The sequence below is a fragment of the Malaclemys terrapin genome, chromosome 3 (assembly GCF_027887155.1).
Source record: "Malaclemys terrapin pileata isolate rMalTer1 chromosome 3, rMalTer1.hap1, whole genome shotgun sequence".
Lineage (NCBI taxonomy): Eukaryota > Metazoa > Chordata > Testudines > Emydidae > Malaclemys > Malaclemys terrapin.
In genome coordinates this window covers 97,146,084-97,169,787 of record NC_071507.1, presented here as the reverse complement: position 1 = coordinate 97,169,787, position 23,704 = coordinate 97,146,084, and the positions used below count along the sequence as shown (strand labels likewise).

Below are 23,704 nucleotides of genomic sequence, written 5' to 3'. Positions count from 1 at the left end.
CTAAATTAGCCCAACCATACATACAATATGATGGGGGGTTATTTTTTTCCACTGTGCATTACTTTACATTTATCCACATTAAATTTCATTTGCATTTTGTTGCCCAATCACTTAGTTTTGTGAGATCTTTTTGAAGTTTTTCACAATCTGCTTTGGTCCTAACTATCTTGAGCAGTTTAATATCATCTGCAAACTTTGCCACTTCACTATTTACCCCTTTCTCCAGATCATTTTTGAATAAGTTGAATAGGATTGGTCCTAGGACTGACCCTTGGGGAACACCACTAGTTACCCCTCTCCATTCTGAAAATTTACCATTTATTCCCTGTCTTCTAACCAGTTCTCAATCCATGAAAGGATCGTCCCTCTTATCCAATGACAACTTAATTTACGTAAGAGCCTTTGGTGAGGGACCTTGTCAAAGGCTTTCCGGAAATCTAAGTACACTATGTCCACTGGATCCCCCTTGTCCACATGTTTGTTGACAAGGTACTAAGTTATCGTACTAAGATCTCTTGCTTAGCTTTTGATATGTATGCATCTTTTATAGTTCCTTTCAATTTATTTTGATCTGAAAAATATCCAACCCAAGAGGGACCCATCCAAAGCACCATGTGACCTTGACATGCAGGTTAACACAGCATTTTTCCTCCCACACTCCCCAGCTCTACACCACCCTCATTGCCAGAAAACTATATATAAAAACAAAACAAAAACATTGACTTTTGTGGTTAAGTTACAAAAAAAAGATAACATGACCTATTTCTTATAAAATACTTTTCATTGGTAATTTCAAAGCACTTCACAACACCCCTGTGAGATAGGAAGCATTATTATTATTCGGGGGTCTTTACTGTTGGAGCTGTTCCACTTTGTATACATTAAATATTTTAATGAGTAGGAACTTTAACATCTCAGATGAGTGCCCCAGCAATTAGTCATTGGAAAAGAGACTTTCTATAGGCCATTTAATTAGTTATACAAAGTGGAACAGCTTCAGCAGGAGAGATTAAGATAGCAGAGTGTGATGGTAGCCTGCTGGTGCAGTTAGTTGCCTGGGCTGTAACAGACCCAGGTTTAAGCCCTCTACTCTGCCTAATTCCGAGTAGTGACTTGAAGTTGGGTCTCCCACATGAGTTCCCTAATCATTTGTTGTTCTGTGGTGGCTAATGCTCTGTGTGTGTGTGTTTTGGAAAAGTTCAAAAGGTCTCTGTTCCATCCAAATAGAGGTTGACACAAATCACACATAAAAAAAATCAATCTAGTAAATAAGGAATGCATGATTCACCCTTTCCCAACATAATACAAATGTAAAAATTAATTTGAATAAATTAAGCTATAAAATTGTTTAAATGTGTATTGATATAGTGCATCCTTCTGGTTAGGAAAAAGAAGCACCAAATTTAATGTAAATACTGTATTAGGTTGCAAATCAACATGGCTTAATGCTTGCTTACTGATAAAAATCAACCTTTCTTCAGGAAAATAATATGTATAAATGCAAAATATGATTAAAATCAATTATTTAAATTGCTTTGATTGAAATTAATCCACTCTGGGAAATAAAGTCTTCAGGCCCTTTTAATGCTGTTTAGGAAGGGGGAAATAGACTACTGACATGATGGTTTGATCTCTCCTTCCCTCCAGAAAATGCAAGCTGTCTGGTAAGGACAATGTTAACATGAGAATTTAAACTTTAACTGCTAATGAATACAATGCAAAAATTTAAGAATAAAATAGGTTTATTATCGCTATTATTTTTCATAAAGGTAATCAAGACTTGAACATCATGGGCTTTTTGATTAGTGATTTGTATACCACAGCAATATTCAAATTGACTTTAATTCCTTGAAGTACAAAGGACGACATACAAAAAGATGCATACCTCATCTGTCTTGATTTTTTTACTGGGACACTTGATGGATGTGACACCCTTGCACGTTCAGACAAACAGGATAAGCAGCACAGTATATATTTAACATGTATTGAACACATTTTACTGTTAGCACATTTTAAATTCATTCACACATCAATTACTTGCTCTAGTTCTAGGAAATTTTTATTGGGATAGCCACTGAAGCTTTGCTGGGAGCTAAGGGTTCAATTGACAAGATTCTTAAATTTCTCCAGAAGCAGGAACGTCTCATCTATATTTATATGGAAAGTTTAGTCCTGAGTATCAAGCCCACTGAAGTAGAAGCCACAGTAGCACTAATTGTATAAGACTGGCTGGAACTAACTTCACTTATTACCGACAACACTGAATAGAACAAATCCTGTCCTCTCTAACAAAGGTATGACCAGGCTAAAGCACAAACCAAAGTCATTGCATGTATCTCTTTAGAAATTCTGTGTGTTGGGTTAGGGATGGAAAAGGTGAACAAGCTATGAGCTTTGGGGGAGGGGACAGTCCCATGATCTCACATGTGCTGTTGGCACTGAGTAGGTCTAAACATGTGCTGATATTTTTCATTGGAATGTTACGTGTTTGCATTTTTGAGTCCTAGCTGTAAAGGGATTTAAGCTATGCAGAATGGGGAATACTTTTTAAAAATCAAAACTGCAATTCAAAAGGTGGCACTTTGCTTAGATACAGATTGCTATTAATTAACAAAGACAAAAACTTCTGACAAAAATATTTCCAGTGCATAAGCTGCATTTTTAACAGGTGCGCAAATCTTCCTCAGATGGTAAATTAACATGCTGAACAACAATGTTTATATTTTAGAGGGCAACTCTTCTGACACCAGTGAGGAGCAAGGCAAGGTGTTGACTGACACTGTAGCTGCTTTCCTACACAGTTCTGTCAGCGTATCTCTGTCCTGATTTGCTGTATCCCAATTACTCTAATCCTGGGCTACTGTCAGACATGAAACACAACTATGTCCAGCTGTGTTCCTGGATGGGAGTAAATGAGGTGTAAGACTAAGATATTCTGCCATCCGGTGGTGGCCTCTCCAACCTGCAGCATTTTCTGCATATGATAAAAACATGGTTATTTTCAGGCACAGCCTGCATTGATTTTTTTTTTTTAAACCACAGCAGGATTTAATCCAAATTACTAATTGGACTTGGTAATTAATAGAAAAATCCTACTATATAACCAAAGGGGGCAAACATATTTCTCACCTTGCAGACTTTAAAGAGATATTTCTAGAAGGTTTGTTTTTGTTTTTTTTTTAAAGCTTGAAGTCTTATTAAAGAGAGAGTCATTTGCTGGAGGCAGAGGCTTATGGAAAACTGTGAAGTGGATAAAACAAGCAACCTAAATCCCATCTTTATAGATACATCCCATTTATGAGGTAGTCAGACTCCTCAGACGTAATGGGGCGAGCTTTTTTAAGTTTCTGTCTCACCAAACGCAGCCGACAGGCAACCATAAGCAGCAGCAAAGCAGTGATGGCCAAGCCTAAAGCCAGGGGTAGCACAGCACCTAAAGAGAGGTTAAGAAAGTTTACACTTTAACATACCAAAAATGGGACGGGGAAGAATTACAGTTTTCTTGCCTTTTTTAAGCAATAGGACCCAGCCTGGTTGAAGTAATGCAGAACTATCTCGTGCACCTTACATTGAGAAACTATGAGATACACCTCTACCCTGATATAACGCTGTCCTCGGGAGCCAAAAAATCTTACTGCGTTATAAGAACATAAGAACGGCCGTACCGGGTCAGACCAAAGGTCCATGTAGCCCAGTATCCTGTCTACCGACAGTGGCCAATGCCAGGTGCCCCAGAGGGAGTGGACCTAACAGGCAATGATCAAGTGATCTCTCTCCTGCCATCCATCTCCATCCTCTGTCAAACAGAGGCTCGGAACACCATTCCTTACCCATCCTGGCTAATAGCCATTAATGGACTTCACCACCATGAATTTATCCAGTTCTCTTTTAAACGCTGTTATAGTCCTAGCCTTCACAACCTCCTCAGGTAAGGAGTTCCACAAGTTGACTGTGCGCTGCGTGAAGAACAACTTCCTTGTATTTGTTTTAAACCTGCTACCTATTAATTTCATTTGGTGACCCCTAGTTCTTGTATTATGGGAATAAGTAAATAACTTTTCCTTATCCACTTTCTCCACATCACTCATGATTTTATATACCTTTATCATATCCCCCCATATAGGTGAAACTGCGTTATATCGAACTTGCTTTGATCCGCTGGAGTGCGCAGCCCCCCCCCCCGAGCGCTGCTTTACCGCGTTATATCCGAATTCATGTTATATCGGGGTAGAGGTGTATAAATCACATGTATTAGCAGTATTGTTGCTAGGGTAGCATATTACTCCTTTCCTTATTATTTTTAGCTGGGTCTGTCAGACCTTCCTGAAAAATACTAGCTGAGCTGATGATGATCTGATTTTAAAGATCAGAAATAACAAGAGAAAATCTGTAGATTAAAATATATATCAGTCTTACCTGTTTCTGGGACTGGATGCCCCCCTGTAGCCTGATCACTTTTTGACACAACAATGCCATTTTCGTTCTTATCTGTCCTTTTCCCTGAGGAACTATTAGCTGCATAAAATCAAGCAAGAGAGAGATCAATATTACAATTCAGTGACTGAGGAAATAGATTCGTCTCTGAGTCATGTGACAATCTACTCAAGGTGCAAGTGGATAAATTTACCATACTCCAGGTTAAGAGCTGCTGATCCATATATGTTTTGAAATAATTTTTTAAAAACTTAAGTTACAAAGAAAAATCCCCCTACATCATGCACCAACTACAACAAACTTCAGCCATGCATAGGTAATTTCACTATGTACTGGCTAGGAGCTAGTTATACGTTCCAAACAAAAAAATTCACTAAGATGTGGTTAGGGATGTAACCAAATATCAGTTAAAACACCACAAACGAGAGCTATAAATACTTGAAAACCAGGACATTTCTAATTCAGGTTAAAGTTTTGAAAAAAATCATGTTTTGTAAGTCAGGAAATTCAGTTAGGTCCCACCAACACCCTTAACTCTGACCCATCTCCGTCTCCAACATCCAAATCTTATAGTACTATATCTAAATACTTTCAGGAGGTTATAAATATGTGGGAAAGGTATTCTAAGGAGGGTGGATGTGTTGATTTGGGCTCTTCAACTTAATGTAGAAGAGCTGCTATAAAACTGTGTTCTTTCTAGACTGTAAAGGGAAAAGAAAGCACATGTTTTATTGCTGTTAAGGAACTGTTAAAGTTGAGGAGGTGGGTGGCCTATTCCTAATAGCAGATTTGCTTGCACAGGTTCTACAGAATTCAGCCCATAGTCTCCTCTCACGGCTTTGCAATTTTATGTAATCTGTGATGCAGTAGCAGGGTGACTTAATGAAAGTGACAGGCTGCAGTTTGGTCTACACTTACAACTTACACTGGCATAGTTATGTCAGTCAGGGGTGTGAAAAAAACCACAAGCTATGCCGACAAAACCCCCGCGTAGATTCAACTATGTCAACAGAAAAGTGCTTCAGTTGGCATAGAGACTGTCATTTGGGGAGATAGTGTTCCTACAGCAGCAGAAAAACTTCCACTAGTGTGGGCTGTATCTACACTAGAGGGCTATGTTGCCATAGCTAGGCTGATATAGACTCCATAGTGTAGATGTAGCCTAGATCCATCAACAGCCTCACTTTCGATCTAAAGGATGAATATTTTCAAATTTCTATCACGCCAAGACAATGCAAGTTTTAGCGCCAACAGCTTATAGAGGTTCGTCTAGCAAACATGGCTGAATGTGTATGGACAAAAGTGGGAGAATTTGGGGGAACAACACAGACCCATCACAAAACATGTTGTAGGATCATTAAGAAAATGGCTATTAATATAGGCTGGGCAAAGCCAATCAAAGCTAATACTGCTTAGTGTCCATATCTGTTGTGGGCTGGAAAAAAAGACGAGGCAACTCCAAACAGGTTTTTGAACAAGATACAATGGGCAACTGTAGTGCTTTCATACGAAGTGTATGTGTAGATTTTTGAAGAATAAAGGAATCTGGTTTTCCTTTGAAACAAATCATTCACCCTAACACAGTCTCTTCCTGGGTCTTGAAATGCATTCCCCTGAGTCCTGCATGGACGAATGACCCTGAGCTAACAAGCTGGGTGACAGTTTTGCTGAGATAACTTAGGAGCACTGAGTCTGAGCAAGGATTTTTTTTCCTGATGTGACATAATGTGTACTTCAGCTTATTGCTTGTCTAGCTGTACATTTAGTACTATTAGTCTAAAGCCTGTCTGGAGTTAACATTTGTACTTTATGACTCTCACCTTATTTTTTAGCGTGTGCCCAATGCAGTGTGCTTTTATATAAGATAAATTGGTTATAAATTTAAGTTGTGGTTCCTGCTGTTGTGTGCCTCAGAAGCATAGTAAAGTGCTTGGGGATTCAATCAAGGGTTGTAATTCCCTCACCAAACAGTGCAGCAAGGCAGTTGGCATAGGCCAGTTGGGACACAGTGAGAGACACTAAACCTGAGGAATGCAAAGTTTTTACGGTGACTTATACACCCAGAATCCTGGGAAGTGAAAGTCTTGGGGGCATTCCTAAACTCAGGCCTCCTACATAGACTGTGATTGCTAGAGCTGCTGTTGCTGCTCACAGCCAGCTTGCCATTCCAATTTGCTTAGCTGCAAGCAAACTTTTATGACACTACCTCACAAATGTAATAGCACCACAATAGGCAGCCAATTGTGAGCACCACACTGGAAAGCAGCTTTAGAACAGCAACTTAGCTGCAATGCAGAAGTGATGTGTTTGGTCTCTTGAGGAGAAGGTGTGTGAATTACACAATTCAGAGGGTGTGTCTACAGAGGGAAAGTTATCTCCTTTTGACCATTGTTCCCAGCCAGTCCCCCAGAATTTGATCTCAATGACAGTGAAAATGTTTTGGGCACTACTGTAGACAGAGCCAAGCCATGACCCTGTTACAGAAAGTGTGCTCTTTGCACAAGGTGTCAAATATCTTTTTTATCACAAGCTTTGTCTATTTTGTGGTCTAACTATTTCCAAAACCAATTGGGGAGGGAGTGTAGGGACAATGAGTTAGCCCGTGGTTAACAACAGGTAATTCGCGTAGTGTAGACAGGGTCCTAAATAATCCATACCACAGTTAGTCCAGTCAGACACATTAATTAAGAGTTTTATATTGCTGTCCATCACTATAGTATCTGAGCACATGTAGCAAAGAGATTCATTTATCCAATATCTTAGTACCCAGAGGCAAGTTCACTGATAGGGAGCTCACTAGTGGAGGGGAGAAGGGAAGGGTGACATGTCCCCAGTAGTGTTGTTAACAATCATTGTAATTTAAAGGGAAAGTAAGAATCTGCTTCCTGCAACCTCTTATCACAAAGAAAATCTCTTCTCTTCATAGATTAAGATCAGCAGGTGCCATTATGATTTCCAGGGCTGACCTTCTGCATAACACAGTCCACAGAATTTATCCCAATAATTTCTGCATCAAGTCCATAACTTATGGTTGAACTAGAGCAGTGGTTCTTAATCTGGGGTGCACGCACCACGTGGGGGTGTGAGATGTCTTTTCTGGGGGTGCGAAACATGCCAGATTTTTTTTAGAAGGTAGATCATCGAAAACACAAATTAAACACAGGCACATAAGTACAACTACTTTGTTTCATCAAACATATGTATTTATTAACATTATACATTTTTTAATAATTTCTGTAATATACAAACAAAAAATATATCTAGGTTTAAAGAACTGATCTACTTCAACGATTTTTGATAAGGGGTGCGAGAACATATTTTGAGAACCAAAGGGGTCCAGGCTGCAGTAAAGTTTAAGAACCACTGAACTAGAGCATACCACTGAAGGACTGCCACTCTTGATGTAAAGATTCAAAGTGACGGAGAATGTACCACATCCTCATGTAAGCTGTTCCAATAGTTAATTACCCTTGCTATTAAAATTTGCACTTATTTCTAGTTTGATTTTTGCCTAGTGTCAACTTCCAACCATTGCATCTATTAAACCACTTCATTTACCTTCCCTTGCCTATAATTTTGTGATAATATACAAAACAATTATTTAAAAACAAGTCAAACCTGGCTCTGAATTGGATTGAGATGACAGATCCGTTGCAGTCTGTTGTGAAATTGCACCTGTTAATGAATACATTTAAAAAAATCATATTTTGCAAAGAAAGTCTCATTGGTTGAGATTAAGACTTCATTTTAATATATTTTTGAGGCACAGTGGTTTATAAACACTACCTTTGCAACACCTGGGAGACATACTGTCAATTTGATTGAGCTCACAAGTAAAATTAGCTTGGTGGGCCTCATCTAGTTATTCGCAGGCATATAAACATGATGTACATGTGGACCAGCTGAGAGAACCACTAGAGAATTTGGCATGCCAACTCAGGAGAGGACCTATATTAAAATGGGAGTGTTGTTTATTACACAGAAGTACATTTGTAGATCTGTGTGAGGAAGCCTGAATGGCTTCTACTCGTGCTATCCTTAGCTCTCCTCAGTGTTAGTACTTTTTTATCCTCACTGAGGACTTCTTTCCTTGATGGGATTTACTCCTTTAACCCTGCCTGTGCCAACACTGAAGGTACAATCTTTCAAGCAGAGGACTGAAGAAGTTTCCTTGAAAGCTTAACAGTGCCACTCATCAGGTGGCTGGAGGGACCCTATTGTGCAATCAAGGCACTCTCTTCAGCCAGGAAGGACACCAAGCCCAGAAACAAAATTTACCATCATTCCCCTATATGACATCACCACAAGGCTGGTCAATATTGGGATTTTTTTTAATAAGGGACTATCATGTAGTTGATTCTTCTCACTAAACCAGTAGAAACACATCAGTACTAGCAAACACAAAGTAGATTAGACTATAAGTTTCAGTGCTTTGAGTTTGCTACCTAGGACTTTAGGCCCAAATTATTTGAGGCTGAGATGCTCACACCACACAGCTTCATGTAAATATTTTGTGTCAGAGTATTACTGGATTTATTCAAAATTCTTCAGAAAAAAGCAACACTGTGTCTTAAAGAAACATCTCATCCTAAAAATGTGTACTTGTCTGCCAAGCCTGTATTTCTTACAGGTGCAATAGTTGATCGTTTTTTATAATTGATGTTTTTAAGCCCCAAACCCCAATGTGCTGAGATTTAGATTTTTATCAGTACCTCATCAGCACAGACTTCCCAACATGGGACATAAAGAGATACTGCAGAACCTTGCTAACTGTACATGAGTGCCCTGCAAACCCATTGTTATTACTAATCCTTGCGTAGTAGGTTTATTTGCTTCAAGACTACTTTATCACAAAATGTACTTGCTTTCAATTATTTTGATAAGTATCATTTAGTTATGTTACTCTTATATTAGCATACTAGTAAATGTGCTGTAGCATATGCTGTGAGAGTGATGAAGTCTGGCAATTTACGCTATTATAACAATGCTGAGATATGGGCAGAGGTTACCATGGTTTTAGTTAAAAGTACTGGGTTAGTGGATCAGTGAGATTCTATTCTACAAGGAAATGTTTAACTTTAACTGAAATGAGTTTAAATTCTAACTGAAACTTATAAAAAAGTAATGGTAAAAGCACAAGAATTAAAGAAAGACATAATCAGCTGGAAATCTTGCCCACTTAAAAAAAGTGAGTTAAAAGTAGTTTCAAGTGCTATTCCTGCTCCTGACTTCCCACACCAATTTCTGTGGTTTTATAATCAGTTTCCCGTTTTTAGAAATGTTTTTCCATTTCCTCTTTTTGTGTGTGAAAGGCACATGCTAATATGGGAAGCTGACCAAGAAACTGATTGGGCAGAGGTAAACACTGACACTGTCAATACAGAAGTGTGGACAATAGCACAAAGGAAACATACTGAATAAAAGCTACCATTCCAGTTTCCTCTAACTTTCAGTTATAATCTTCGGTGTTAGTAATAAATGTAAGAGGTAAAAGGACTTCAGGCAGAATAGCGAATTTTAAGTTATTCCTCTAAAGAGCCTTTGTTGCAGAGTTCATTTTACACTGCTGGAGCAAATATAAATAAATAAAACCCTATATATATTCCCTTATTCCCAACGGAGGTCATTTTTACCATGAATTTCTACACATTCACTGAGGCAGTCAGATTCTTGAAGGAAGTTGTTTTCATTCCCTTTGCAGCCACCATAGATGAAATGTAGGCAAGTGCCTGAAGAAATATCAAAGTGCCAGCGAGGGAAGTGCCCTTTACAAGGGCCAGCAGCGGGGGGCACTAAGCACTGCTCTGTTGCAACAAGAAAAGAAAACCATATTTCTAATCAGATGTATCTCTGGAAGCTAAGCTCACATCTAAACATTAAAAATCCATTAAAATGTGAGGGTCTTGTACTCTCTGTGTAGTTGTAACTTATTCTTTAATAAAAAGCTCTAGTTAATTTCATTTGTTAACCGTATTGGATTGTTTCAGCTTCCTGGCAAGGGAACTACCTATGCTTTGACTACATTGAAAGGTCTGATTTCACTGCAGCTTCTGTAGCTTTTGCTAAGATAGTGTTCTGTAACTTCCAACAGTGATATTCTTCTTCACAAAAGCCTCTTTGCCCACTAAGGCAACAGTATGTGGGGTCTGGGTTTTTTTTGTTTTGTTTTTTTTGGGTCTCCACTGTTAAAAATACAAAGGTGTCACAAAAGACTGTGCTACATAAGACACTGAACCTTCTCTACATTTACATCAGCTAGTCGTATTCTTAAAAGTGCAGTTCTAAAAAGGGAAGAGATCATAACATAAAGAATTTCCTTCTCTCAGTTCACATCAGGGCAGATACTATCACCCTTCCTCCCACGAAGTAGTACCTTCCTATGTATGAAGTCCCATTGAAACTATTTTCCTACATGCCTGTAAACTGCCTAACACGTTGATGTTGCTATATAAATAATTAATAACAGCAGAGCCCACAGCAGAAGTTTTCCATATTTGCTCTCTTTGAGTGTTTTGTACTGTTTGCCTCTAAACTGGTTAGACTATATTTCTAGCATTTTGGAATTTTTCTTTTCTTTTTACCAACTGCTAGAAATGATGCCTGGCAAACTTTAAAGGTAAATTTTTAGGTATAATTATTAACCTCCTACAATTTCCCCCACATTACCTACATTTGCAAGACTTTACTTTTGACTAGGTGCCATCTATAATAAAAGGTGCTTTTTTTGGTTAATAAAGACTGACTAACTGAAACTATTTTTCTTTTTTTTATTCTTACCTGGCATAAACCCACTGATTTGTTTCTTTGGTCCCTGAGAGAGTGATTGGTTAGACTTGTCTGCATCAAGTGAAAGTAGTGGTTGATTTCTTATAGTGTTTTTCTGGGTGTCCACAGAGTTGTCTGCATCTTTAGTCAGTCCTACGATCCTTTGCTGGGCAGTGCTGATAGCTGCATGAGTTACTGTCTTTCGGCCAGGACTGACTGAATTAATGGAAATAAAAACAATAATTATTTTTGTATGGAATTAAAGTGAATGGGAGTTTTGTGATAGTAAAAATGGCAGAATTTGGCATGGGGGAGTTTTAATATGTTTATCAGATTCTGATACCACTCAGCATTCAGACCCCTATTATATGACAGTTTTTCTTTGCCTTCTGAGATGCTGACTCTAAATTTTCAGAGTTACAGAGGATTTAGATGCATAGCTCCCACTAGATAATCCCTTGAAAGAGTTATGTTCTTAAAAGTGACAACTCAGAGTGAACAATGTATAGCTACAGCAATGAATCAAATGGGGCTTTCCTTAATCTCACCATTGTCATTACTGAGCAAATCTGCTACCAACAATAACCAATTCTTTGGATTTAGGATTCTCTGCTCTCCTATGTTTTCTGCTAACCTCTCCTTAAACTGAGAAAACATCCCACGGGTCGCCCTGTGATGTGATATAATTATAAAATTAACTTTTAATCTCTGTTTTTGCAGCGCTAGTATATAAAACTAAAATACAATAATCTACATGTAATGATCATGCTTTTCACTTTATTGTAAAATGTAGATTAAGACTATAGAAGTTTAAAGCTACTAGCATCCCATAGTCAACTTATAATTATTTCACAAAATGGGTAGCACATCTCTGAAGAACTGTCTAAGCATTTCAGCCACAAAAACCACAACAATCAATCAATCTTAGGTACTTATATGACCCCAATTACAACAGTATCTGAGCTCCACACTAGTACTATCCCCATTTTACAGATGGGGAACTGAGGCACTGGAAAATTAAGTGACTTGCACCCATGTCTCCAGAATCCCAGGTTAGCATCTAACTACTGGACCATCCTTCCTTCAGTTACCCATGTGTTGAGAAGGTGCAATCATTCCAATTCAATTAATAAAAACACTCTCCACCACCACTACATAAAACTGAGAGTGGATAGAACTGACAATTTAATGTACCCTGGGGCTATATTCCTTTCTAAATCTTAACTACGCTCCTAATAAACAATGTACCATATCAAGAAGAGAGAGCATCTTACAGCATATTCCCACTGCAGAACAAAAGGGCATAAAGTCAAAGTTGTGTGAGTGGTGTAAACTGGGTTGGGGGATGCAAGATACAGGGCCGGCTCCAGGCACCAGCTTCTCAAGTAGGTGCTTGGGGCAGCTGCTCCGGAGAGGGGCGGCACGTCCAGGTATTCGGCGGCAATTCGGCGGACGGTCCCTCACTCCGCTTGGGAGCGAAGGACCTCCCGCCGAATTGCCGCCGCAGATCGCGATCGCGGCTTTTTGTTGTTGTTGTTTTGGCTGCTTGGGGTGGCCATAACCCTGGAGCCGGCCCTGGCAAGATAACAAGGCAGTGGGAATTGGCTGGATCCCATAACGGATCCTTTTTAAACATCCCAACATTTTGAATTTTTGAAAGGTGTACAACTTTTGTGATGTGTACTCTGCATTAGATGTTCAACCTCTCAGCTGTTCCTTCCGATGAAAATAAGAACCCTGGCCTTGGAACAAAAGTGAAGAAAGAACTGATCTTTCAAATGTTTTGTTGAGAACTATTTAATATCTGTTACTCTGGAATCTCCAACAGTTCTAAAGTGATTTAAAAAAACATTTCAGGTCATTTTTGAATACCTAATAAGAGGACAGCTACCCTGTATACCTGCTGTTTTCAATTAAAGGCTGTAAATAACTATTCTGATTAGATTTCAGAGTAGCAGCCGTGTTAGTCTGTATCTGCAAAAAGAACAGGAGTACTTGTGGCACCTTAGAGACTAACAAATTTATTAAAGCATAAGCTTTTGTGGACTACAGCCCATCCGAAGAAGTGGGCTGTAGTCCACGAAAGCTTATGCTCTAATAAATTTGTTAGTCTCTAAGGTGCCACAAGTACTCCTGTTCTTTATTCTGATTAGAGAGAACTAACTGTGCACTGAAAGAGCACATTACCGCATTTCTTGTCAGAACCCCCAGCCATTGCTTCCAAGACAAAAAACAGTGTACTATGCACTCACAGTTCTGACAGAAAGCTTCATCAGATCTATCCGGGCATTGTTCCACTCCATCGCAAGCAAAGGTGATGTCAATACAGCAGCCATCATCACAGATAAACTGGTAGCGAGAACAAACTCCAGTACAGCCTGTGGTAGAACAATTCTCAAATTACAAGAAGGGAAGCCCAAATACTGGATACTAAATCTAAAGAGGTATTAATATTTTAATGTTATAGCAAAACCCACGAAAGACAACACGTAAAATAAAATGCTGCAGAAAGACTAGAACGAAGCAGCTGTTTCACATTATGTATGTTGACACAGGAGCTATAAAGAAGAGTCAGACCCTGCACCCTCTTCGCTATTTTGGTAGCTTTTCTACAGTAGGAGTTTGGGAGCTGGGGGTTGTAGCTGCCAAGAGGTCTGCAACACTTCAAACTCTGGGTAAACATAGCCCCTGTACTGAGGGAGATCAAGATACCCCTCCCTCCCCGACTTTTTTTTACTCAGCTCTGCACTTCTGCTCCTTTCAGTGAGTGAGTTTGGGAAACTCTCTAATTAAGAAAAACAGAGCCAGGTTGGGGGCTAGATCAGGGGTCTCAAACTCAAATGACCACGAGGGCCACATGAGGACTAGTACATTGGCCCGAGGGTTGCATTACTGACACCTCTCCCCCCCACCCGCCGCCCTCGGCCCCGCCCCCACTTCACCCCTTCCATGAGGCCCCACCCCTTCCCCGCCCCCATTCCAACACCTTCCCCGAAATCCCCACCCCAACTCTGCCCCCTCCCTCCCTGCCCCTAGGGGGTGCAGGAGGGGTGTGGGGAGTGGTGGGGGCTCAGGGCAGGGAGTTGGGGTGTGGGGTGCAGGAGGGGTAAGGGGTACAGCAAGGGGTCAGGGTGCAGGGTAGGGCAGGGGGTCGGGGTACAGGAGGGGTGCAGCATGGGGCTCAGGGCAGTGGGTTGGGATACAGGAGGGGTGCGGGGTGAGGCAGGGGGTCAGGGTGCAGGAGGGGTGCAGAGTATGGCGGGGGTCGGGGTGCAGGAGGGGTGCAGCATGGGGCTCAGGGCAGTGGGTTGGGATGCAGGAGGGATGCGGGGTGAGGCAGGGGGTTGGAGTGTGGGGTGCAGGAGGGGTGCAGGGTATGGCAGGGGGTCAGGGTGCAGGGTGCGGCAGGGAGCTCAGGGCAGGGGGTTCGGCTGCAGGAGGAGTTCGGGGGGCAGGATCTGGCCTGGCGCATACCGGGGGCAGGCAGGCTCCCTGCCTATCTGCCCTGCCCCCGCAAGAGGCTGGAACATGGGGAAGGGGGGGCGGAGGGGCTGTATGTTTCTGTTGCTTGAGGCATCGCTTCTAGCAGCTTCCATTGGCTGCGGTTCCCTGTTCCCAGCCAATGGGAGCTGCTGGGGGCATGGCCTAAAGTAACAACCACATACAGCCCCTCCACCCCCCCTTCCCCACGTTCCAGCCTCTTCCCGGAGCTGCGCAGGGCAGGGCAGGCAGGCAGGGAGCATGCCCTGCTCCCGGTGCACGTCTGGCCGCTCTGGTAAACACTGGGGGAGGTTGGGGGGGCTCGCAGGTCGCAGAAAATCACCCTGCAGGCCGTGTGTTTGAGACCCCTGGGCTAGATAGTGCTGCTGCTATTCAAGGAAGAAGGAAGTTTTACCCTGCACTCAAACAGCAGAGGGAGCACAATATTGGCTCCAGTAGCGAGAAGTCAGCAGTTGGCTTCCTTCCTGTGGGCTCTGCACAGCAGCTCTTAATGGTGGGAAGCAGTTTGGTTTCTACAAAAATCCAGAGCAGCAAATACCATGCTTCCTGGAGCACTCGCCCAGACTATCAGTAGGGAGTCTGGCTTGGGTTAAAAAACCCAGGACAGGTCCTAAAGTCAAATAAACAGGAACATTTTGAATGATGGGGCTTTAATTCCATTTGCCGCACACACCATTTCATATTTAGTTAGATATTTATTTCCTGTCTGTGAGTGTATGTTATTTTACATGTGCACATCAGGGCCGGCTCTAGGATTTTTGCCGCCCAAAGCAAAAACAATTTTGGCAGCAGCTGAGGTGAGCTAGGGCGGCTGGGGCACATTTTTAGGGGCAGCATTCTGGCGCCGGCCGTGCCGCCCCTAAAAATGTGCCGCCCCAAGCACCAGCTTGTTTTGCTGGGGCCTAGAGCCGGCCCTGGTGCACATACATACATACAAATTTTGTTTTTAGAGCTGTGTGCCTTCCTTCTTTGTGTTGTATTTTGTCAAAACTGATCAAAGGACAAATGAAGGACATGATCCTGCATCCTTTATTCATATGAGTAGCCCCAGTAATTTCAAATGTAGCATGTACATGAGTAGCATTGAGCGTACATACTTGCAAATGACCTTAATGGGAAAAAACTGGATTGCTGCCTGCCCTAATATTTAGATTTCTCTGGTAATGAGAATGTCTATCTCTGGACACCTCAGCATTGCTGTTAAATATTAAAGACTTTCTTGCAACACATTTTGACCTTGCAATTATCAGGTGTTTACAAATCACTTTTGCAGCAGTTCTCCCAATGCCAACATGTTTCTTTGGTTTGTAAAACGCTATTGACTCCAGCGTTTGGATAAGACTGTAAGAGCAAACCAGTGTGCGGGAGCAACTCAAATTATTACACTGCTGTACTCTATAACAACAACTACAGTTAAAGTATGGTATGAATGTACACTGCCAGCTAAAAACCATACTTGGAAAAACACAGTTTATAATGGTTAGTGCTAAAAACACCATAGGCCCTGTCTGCGTTAAGGAAATCTGTACTAGTGTAACCACATCAATATCATTTGGGTTGCAAACATTTGTGGGAAACATTTAAAAGGAAACCTCATCCCCTCTGAAAAAACACCCTCTAAAGAAAATTCATGAATACATTTATATAATTAATTTTTGGAGCATACAAGTTATTAATTGATTCTTTTCTACTCTTCTGCTCATCCATTTATTAACATTAGTGCAAACACCTAAAGGAGAAGTGCTGCACTGGTGCAGCTTAATCTGGTAACATTTCAAAGTATGCTCTACCAATGTAAGCCCCACTTTGCACAGTAATCATAGATGCGAATTTCCTTAATGTAGAAAGACTCTATTACTAAAACTGAGAACTTCAAGAATTGAAGTTCCTCTCATCATTCATGCTGCTTGCCTTCCCCCGCAGTCTCGGTTTCAGAACTTGAAAATACATAGTCACTTTCTAGCCAATTTCAGTTTCCATTCATGCACTAGCACAATGTTGCAATAACTGGGCTGTAAACATTTCAGAAGAAAGTTTAAAAACATTAAAAAAAAAATAAACAATCCAAACCTGATTTACTCTGAATAAAAATTCACAAAGAAATTTTTATCATCATTGGTCTGTGGATCTTACACTTATTAATTGCTTCTTTAGTGGTCTTTCACAACAGCATATGCCCTGCCATGTTCTATTGATCCTGCATTGAATGTACAATAGACCATCATAACATGCCTGATACATATGGCAATTCCAAAGTTCTACCCTGCATGTTCATCTGCAATAAAGTGATTAATTATTCAAACACATAAAAGGATGTGTTGGGAAGGGATAGCTCAGTGGTTTGAGCATTGGCCTACTAAATCCAGGGTTATGAGTTCAATCCTTGAGAGGGCCACTTAGGGATCTAGAGCAAAATCAGTACTTGGTCATGCTAGTGAAGGCAGGGGGCTGGACTCAATGACCTTTTGGGGTCCCTTCCAGTTCTATGAGATAGGTACATCTCCATATAGATAGATGGTTTTCCTTCCTTCTTCCAAAAGTGTTTTTAACCACTTCCCCATTTGAAATAGGAATACAAAAGGAAGAAAGCTATTATTAAATACAAAATAACATTATGATATACTGCTGCATTCCGATCTACCCCAAGAGTCTTTTTAGGTATGCCACACTGCAGCAGTCACACAAACTGTAATTTCAACCATTTTCTCACCTAATGCAGAGTGAACCATTGGAAGAACAGTCACAGAGATATTATCTGAGCTCTTCTGACCAGCAGTGTCTGTCACAGTCAGTTGGAAAATGTATACACCTTCTTGCAAGTGAGAGAGCTTCAATGTTCCTGGCTGTGGTACCTGATAAAAAGAGAAGAGTCAGAAAGTTCATTTTTGAAATTCTAATCCTGGCTACTTTACCATTAACTGACATAGACACATTAACAAAATCGGACCAGTCATACATTTCTACAAATAGTGAAAACACTTTTGTATGCTGCTTCTCAAGGAGATAAAATATTTCTCTTTCAAGTCAGACCAAATCAATCAAACGTAGATATCATTTCATAACATTTAGATCTTTTGATGCCTTCTACTTGAAAATACAAAATGTTTAGCTTTCATGCACTGGTTTTAGTAATAATTCTCTGTGCTCAATTATCAGGTGCTGCAGCTGTAGATATTAAGAGAACAAACAGGATATGTGATCGTCTACAATATCTACTGGGATGATGGGTGAAATCCAATTTGACAGCTTATTTTACTTCATTCTTCAATTGTAAAAAATATGTAGCAACAATTTGGCTAGAAAACTGGGTTTTCATGTAAGTGATGGACAGAGTATTTAAATAACTTGGTAACATTCCACAATGCTGCTAGTGTGTGCTTTAGAAAGAGGTTCCCCACATTTTGCCTGTAGCCTAGGTTTATCTCACAATATGCAGTCACATCAGCCTCACTACACCTAAAAGAAAGTTTTTCTGAGTCTAGAGAGGCTATCCAAACTTCCAAGGGAAGTAAGCTCATATCTCAATGTACACCTCTACCCCGATATAACGCAGTCCTCGGGAGCCAAAAATCTTACTGCGTTATAGGTGAAACCGCGTTATATCGAACTTGCTTTGGCCTCGACCATTTCCATTAATAGTCAGCAAATCATTTTTGTTAGAACTAACACGGTGTATGCAGTATCCTGTGCCTCCCCAAACAGCCTGGCCCCGCCCCCATCCGACTCCCATCTACTTCCTGCCCCCGACTGACCTCTCAGAACCCCTGACCCATCCAACCCCCCCGTTCCTTATCCCCTGATTACCCCCTCCAGAGACCTCCCTTCCCTAACCACCCCTCCCAAGACCCCACCCCCATCTAAGCCCCCCTGCTCCTTGTCCCCTGACTGCCCCCTCCAGAGACCCCCCCGTCCCTAATCACCCCCAGGACTCCCATGCCCTATCCAATGCCCCCATTCCCCATCCCCTGACCACCCTGCCCCCAGAACCTCCGAACCATCCAATCCCCCCTGCTCCCTGTCCCCTGACCGTCCCCCGAGACCCTCTGCCCCTTATCCAACCCCTCGGCCCCAGCCCGGCACCCTTAACACGCCACTCAGAGCGGCATGTCGGAGCCAGACATGCTGATGCGCTGATCTGCCGGAGTGCATAGCCCTGCCCCCCCAGAGTGCTGCTTTACCGCATTATATCCGAATTCGTGTTATATCAGGTCGCGTTATCTCGGGGTAGAGGTGTATATCCAGCAGGTGATATACATGATGGCAGGTGATGCTGGAATGTATATCCAGCAGGCGATGCTGGCAGGTGAAAACCTCATAAGCCTAATGGCTGATTTTATTATCAAAATTTGCTTTATTCTTTACAGCTTTATTCCATAAAGATTCAGTCTGAGGCAGCATCTGGTATGAAAACTGTCAGCCCAAACTGTTAAAGTTTGGTGAGGGTATGAGCAACTGAAAAAAGCATTTAATAATGGAAAGTGTGGAGCAACTTGAATAGTAGGAAGGGCTACCTACCCCGCCTATAGTAAGTCAATATATTAAATATTAAAGTAATCTCTGTATATATATATTTCTACAAGCCCAATAATTTTGATGGTAAAAAGACAAAATATTCATATAGCTTTCCTCCTCACACTGTGAAACTACTTTTCTAATAATTGAAACACTGAATTATGTTGGGAGGAAATACCATTTGATTCACAAATTTGTGTTGTATTGAGAGAACATATTATTTAAAACTTCCTAAGATATTTTCCTGGGTTTCTAAATATTCTTAAATTTTGTTTTACAATTAAAAAAAAATTCAGAACTACCACCTTTTTTTCAAATGTATTTAGCACCATCCACCAAAGTAAAAAAACCTATTCTTTTGTCTTGTGTCCAAATGCAGTGCGGGTGTGATAATCTGACTATTCTCTGAGGAACAATATGTACAGTAACACAGCAATTTAAACAGCTCATTTTGGCTTCAAAAAGTAGCTGTTAGTAAACTGCAATTTGGCAAGAGGCAGCAGCTTAAAGAATGAACAGCAGTTTTCACTAGGATATGAAATTTGTACCACTGATGATCTAATGACTTTCATAACTCCCTTGAAATTTTCATCAGGTAATGCACTCATGCTACTCAAAAATGTTTTATCCCATTAGAACTCAGTTTTCTGTCTTTGTAAAATTGGCCTATATTTGTGTGATCCTAGAATTCTGCTAGACTTTCTCTTTAGGCTCATTTTTTCTAACAATTCTACATTACGAACGAGTGGGCTTGTTTTGAAGAAGTAGGGCAAAAATAGTACTGAAAGCACAGGCCCAATTCTGCAGGTCTTACATGCATGACCAGTCTCACTTATAACCTTGGAGATCTTTTTATTTCTTTCTGAACATGTACAGCTAGAGCAGAAGCAGTACAAGTTTCCCTCCTCCCTTCACAACCCTCATGAATAGAGGAGGCAACTCTAAGGACAATTTTATTTTCATGCTGGTTCAGTCCTTATATTCTGTTAAGACTACCAACAAAGACACAAGTCACCACCAACTCAGACAGTGCATTTTGTGTTGTGGATATCTACTGCCCCGGGGAGCTACACTGAAGCTACCAACTCATTCACAAAGAGACTCATCAGATGAATGACTTTTGTTCATTACTGTCCTGGGCTAAATTCACACTGGTGACCAACCGGTGAAAGGCTCTAGGCTCCTATTACAAATTCTTTGAGCCATCAACTCCCTGAAGATTCTTTTAAATTTCAGAAGCCTGCTTGTTTCACTCACAAGAAGAGAACAGCAAAATCATGCAATGAGAACATACTAGTACCCTGCATTGTTTGTTGGTGCATCTCCTGCTGGGTTGAGATTTTCAAAATATTGAAAATGTCATTTTGGAAGTGCTCTCTTTTTTCTCAAGAGGACATTAACAAAGAGAATTCATTTTTGTGGAGAGGAAAAGATTAAATTATAGCCCTTTCCACCCTACTTTACAAACTAATTTGGGAGTGAAGAGTTTATAAAATCAAAAAGCTCAAAAAAATCGAACACTTCAAAATGACAGCTGGTATGGTGCATAAGTTGCAGTATGGTGCACTGCATTACTTTCTTCTCATGCTTCAAATCACTTCAAAGTGATTTCCAATACACTGACGGCATCAGAATGTGAAAGGGTGTCAACTAGTTCTTCATCAACATCACTTTTTTTATGTGATTTATTTTGTGGTTTGTATTACTGGTCATTAGTTAGACTGAGTTTCATAAAATCCAGATTCCACTGTATTTAACAAATAGTTTTCCCTTATTTGATTCATTTGTTTGACCAGTAAGTGTCTGCAGCCTTGGAACCATAATCTAAGAATGATTAAACACTTGCCAAGCCTCTTCCAAAGCCCACAATCTGTCAGTCTGTCTCAGGAAAACACCACAGTTATTATACAGGAAATTCTATTCACATCTAGTTATAAATTACAGTAAGGTTATTCAATACAAGGGGTATCCTCCAGTGGTACAAATATGATATAGATGCTCCCCTTCCCTAAAGAGGAAAAGGAGATGTGATCAGAGATAAGGAAGGGTTGCTGGGACATCCGTGCATCATATTGATCATTGGCTGTGGATTAGCCTCTTGGGGCCATTTGCAGCTGGTGTATCTCTGCGCTGAGGGTCTTGCCCTGAACATAGCCAGCACCAGGGGAGTGCAAATGTGAGCTTTACACCACCTTTGCACATACATCCCCTGACCTGAAATCTCTGCTGATCCTTTGTACTTCAAATATTATTAATGCTTCAAAGTGTACGTTAATATAAAATGATAAATAATGTATTTTAAAAAATAATCTCTAAGGCTTCCATCCAAATGAGGATCCAGCAGTGGAATCTCATTGCAATTTGTAGGTAGAAAGGATGTTTACCTATGTTCTGTAACCAGACTAAGCCTTGAACATGTCCCCTAATACACTTATAACACAAGTGCAATTTGTAGTGGAAAAGGAACCTTAATCTTAACCCCAGGGCTTTAACTGAGTTATGGAACATGTTTAAAATCCTGTCTACACTACATATTGCAACTGTGTGATACTTAGGACCTCTGACTTGGCAATACTTGAAACATGGATGGAGCCAAAGAAAATTGAGACGGAGGATACTGGAGAGCCAGTGGAAGCTGAGAGAGCATTCTGGAGCTGCTTTAGGAAACTACGGGTATATCTATACTTTGAGCTGGAGGTGTGATTTCCAGCTCAGTTAGACATACCCATGCCAGCTCTGATCGAGCTAGTGCGCTAAACATAGAAGTATAGTTGTGGTGGCACAAGTTAGCCTCCCCAAGTTCTCAGGCAGAGTTGCACTCGGAGTGGCTTGCTCATCCTTCAGAAGTGCCTTGCTGCAGCTACACTTCTATGTTTAGCGCACTAGCTCCATCAGCGCTAGCGTGGGTATGTCTACCTGAGCTGGAAATTACACCTCCACATCTAAGTGTAGATTACTCAGAGGCAAAGTACTGGAGTTATCAGGTGGGAAAAAGGAAGGAGAACCAGAGTTTTAGAGTGGGCTAGACACAGATGACACAAAAAGAAGAACAGGAGTACTTGTGGCACCTTAGAGACTAACAAATTTATTAGAGCATAAGCTTTCGTGGACTACAGCCCACTTCTTCGGATGCATATAGAATGGAACATATAATGAGGAGATATATATACACACATACAGAGAGCATAAACAGGTGGGAGTTGTCTTACTAACTCTGAGAGGCCAATTAATTAAGAGAAAAAAAAAAAAAAACTTTTGAAGTGATAATCAAGCTAGCCGAGTACAGACAGTGTGATAAGAAGTGTGAGAGTACTTACAAGGGGAGATAGTCAACGTTTGTAATGGCTCAGCCATTACAAACGTTGACTATCTCCCCTTGTAAGTACTCTCACACTTCTTATCACACTGTCTGTACTCGGCTAGCTTGATTATCACTTCAAAAGTTTTTTTTTTTTTTCTCTTAATTAATTGGCCTCTCAGAGTTAGTAAGACAACTCCCACCTGTTTATGCTCTCTGTATGTGTGTATATATATCTCCTCATTATATGTTCCATTCTATATGCATCCGAAGAAGTGGGCTGTAGTCCACGAAAGCTTATGCTCTAATAAATTTGTTAGTCTCTAAGGTGCCACAAGTACTCCTGTTCTTCTTTTTGCGGATACAGACTAACACGGCTGTTACTCTGAAACTTGTCACAGATGACACAGAGTGCCAGAAAGGGCCATTAGGGCAGAGGGATTATGGCACATAACACCGAAAGGCGGGGCACAAAAATGTGCAGGAAAGTACTTGTGATGGGATGGGAACTGAGACAGATCAGCAAAAGGACCAGGGCAAGACATAAATGGAGTGGTCCATGGGAACTTTGATGGCACAATAGGGTATCTGGGAACAAGGTAATTAAGGAACAAGGTAAAGATCAGAGAGGATCAGCAAGTGTGCAGAATGGGTTGCCAGGTATAGTGTCTAGACAAAATAGTACATGTAGATTTGCTGTCTCCAGTCACTGCTTGTTTTGCTCTTGCACTTATAGCTAAAGCTACTTATTTTGTTTAAACACCGTAATACAGGGCATCATCCAATAACCATACGATAACCAATTTGTTGCATTTGCATTAGGGATTGTCAACAGGAGAAAACCAATGGGGATACTATTCTTGATCAAAAGTCACTTGTACTCCCTAATAATTACTGGGCTTCTAAAGCAGAGTAATTATTCTGGAATAAAATTACATCTATTCTGGAACAGCTATTGCAGAACAGCCTATTCCACAATAGCAAATTCCAGACAATTTCCCCAAGTAGACCAGCTCTTAAGAGTATGTCTACACAGCAGCTGGGAGTGAGCTGCCTAACCCAGGTAGACAGACCCACACAAGCTCTGCTCAAGCTCATGTGCTAAAAATAGCGGGTGGCAGCTTGGGCTAGCCACCCAAGCTCAGACTCAGAGGGTCAGGTGTTCTTGGACTCAGGCAGCTAGCCTATGCCTGC

The 23,704-nt window shown here is 40.9% G+C and overlaps 1 protein-coding gene across 2 annotated transcripts in view; it reads right to left on the bottom strand.

Moving 5' to 3' along the window:
- Positions 1 to 1,724: 1,724 nt before the first annotated feature.
- The window catches only part of LRP11 (LDL receptor related protein 11), a 42,245-nt gene continuing 20,265 nt past the window's right edge, over positions 1,725 to 23,704 (bottom strand). Inside the window, exons 3-9 of one of the 2 annotated variants that reach the window (XM_054023563.1) lie at positions 17,411 to 17,552; positions 13,452 to 13,577; positions 11,212 to 11,415; positions 10,068 to 10,238; positions 8,053 to 8,109; positions 4,417 to 4,515; positions 1,725 to 3,433 (exon numbers count right to left, since the gene is read on the bottom strand). In XM_054023563.1, the coding sequence (XP_053879538.1) occupies positions 3,279 to 3,433; positions 4,417 to 4,515; positions 8,053 to 8,109; positions 10,068 to 10,238; positions 11,212 to 11,415; positions 13,452 to 13,577; positions 17,411 to 17,552 (954 nt within the window). In that variant the 3' untranslated portion in view covers positions 1,725 to 3,278. The remainder of the gene's footprint in view (positions 3,434 to 4,416; positions 4,516 to 8,052; positions 8,110 to 10,067; positions 10,239 to 11,211; positions 11,416 to 13,451; positions 13,578 to 17,410; positions 17,553 to 23,704) is intronic. The other variant, XM_054023564.1, reaches the window with a different exon arrangement.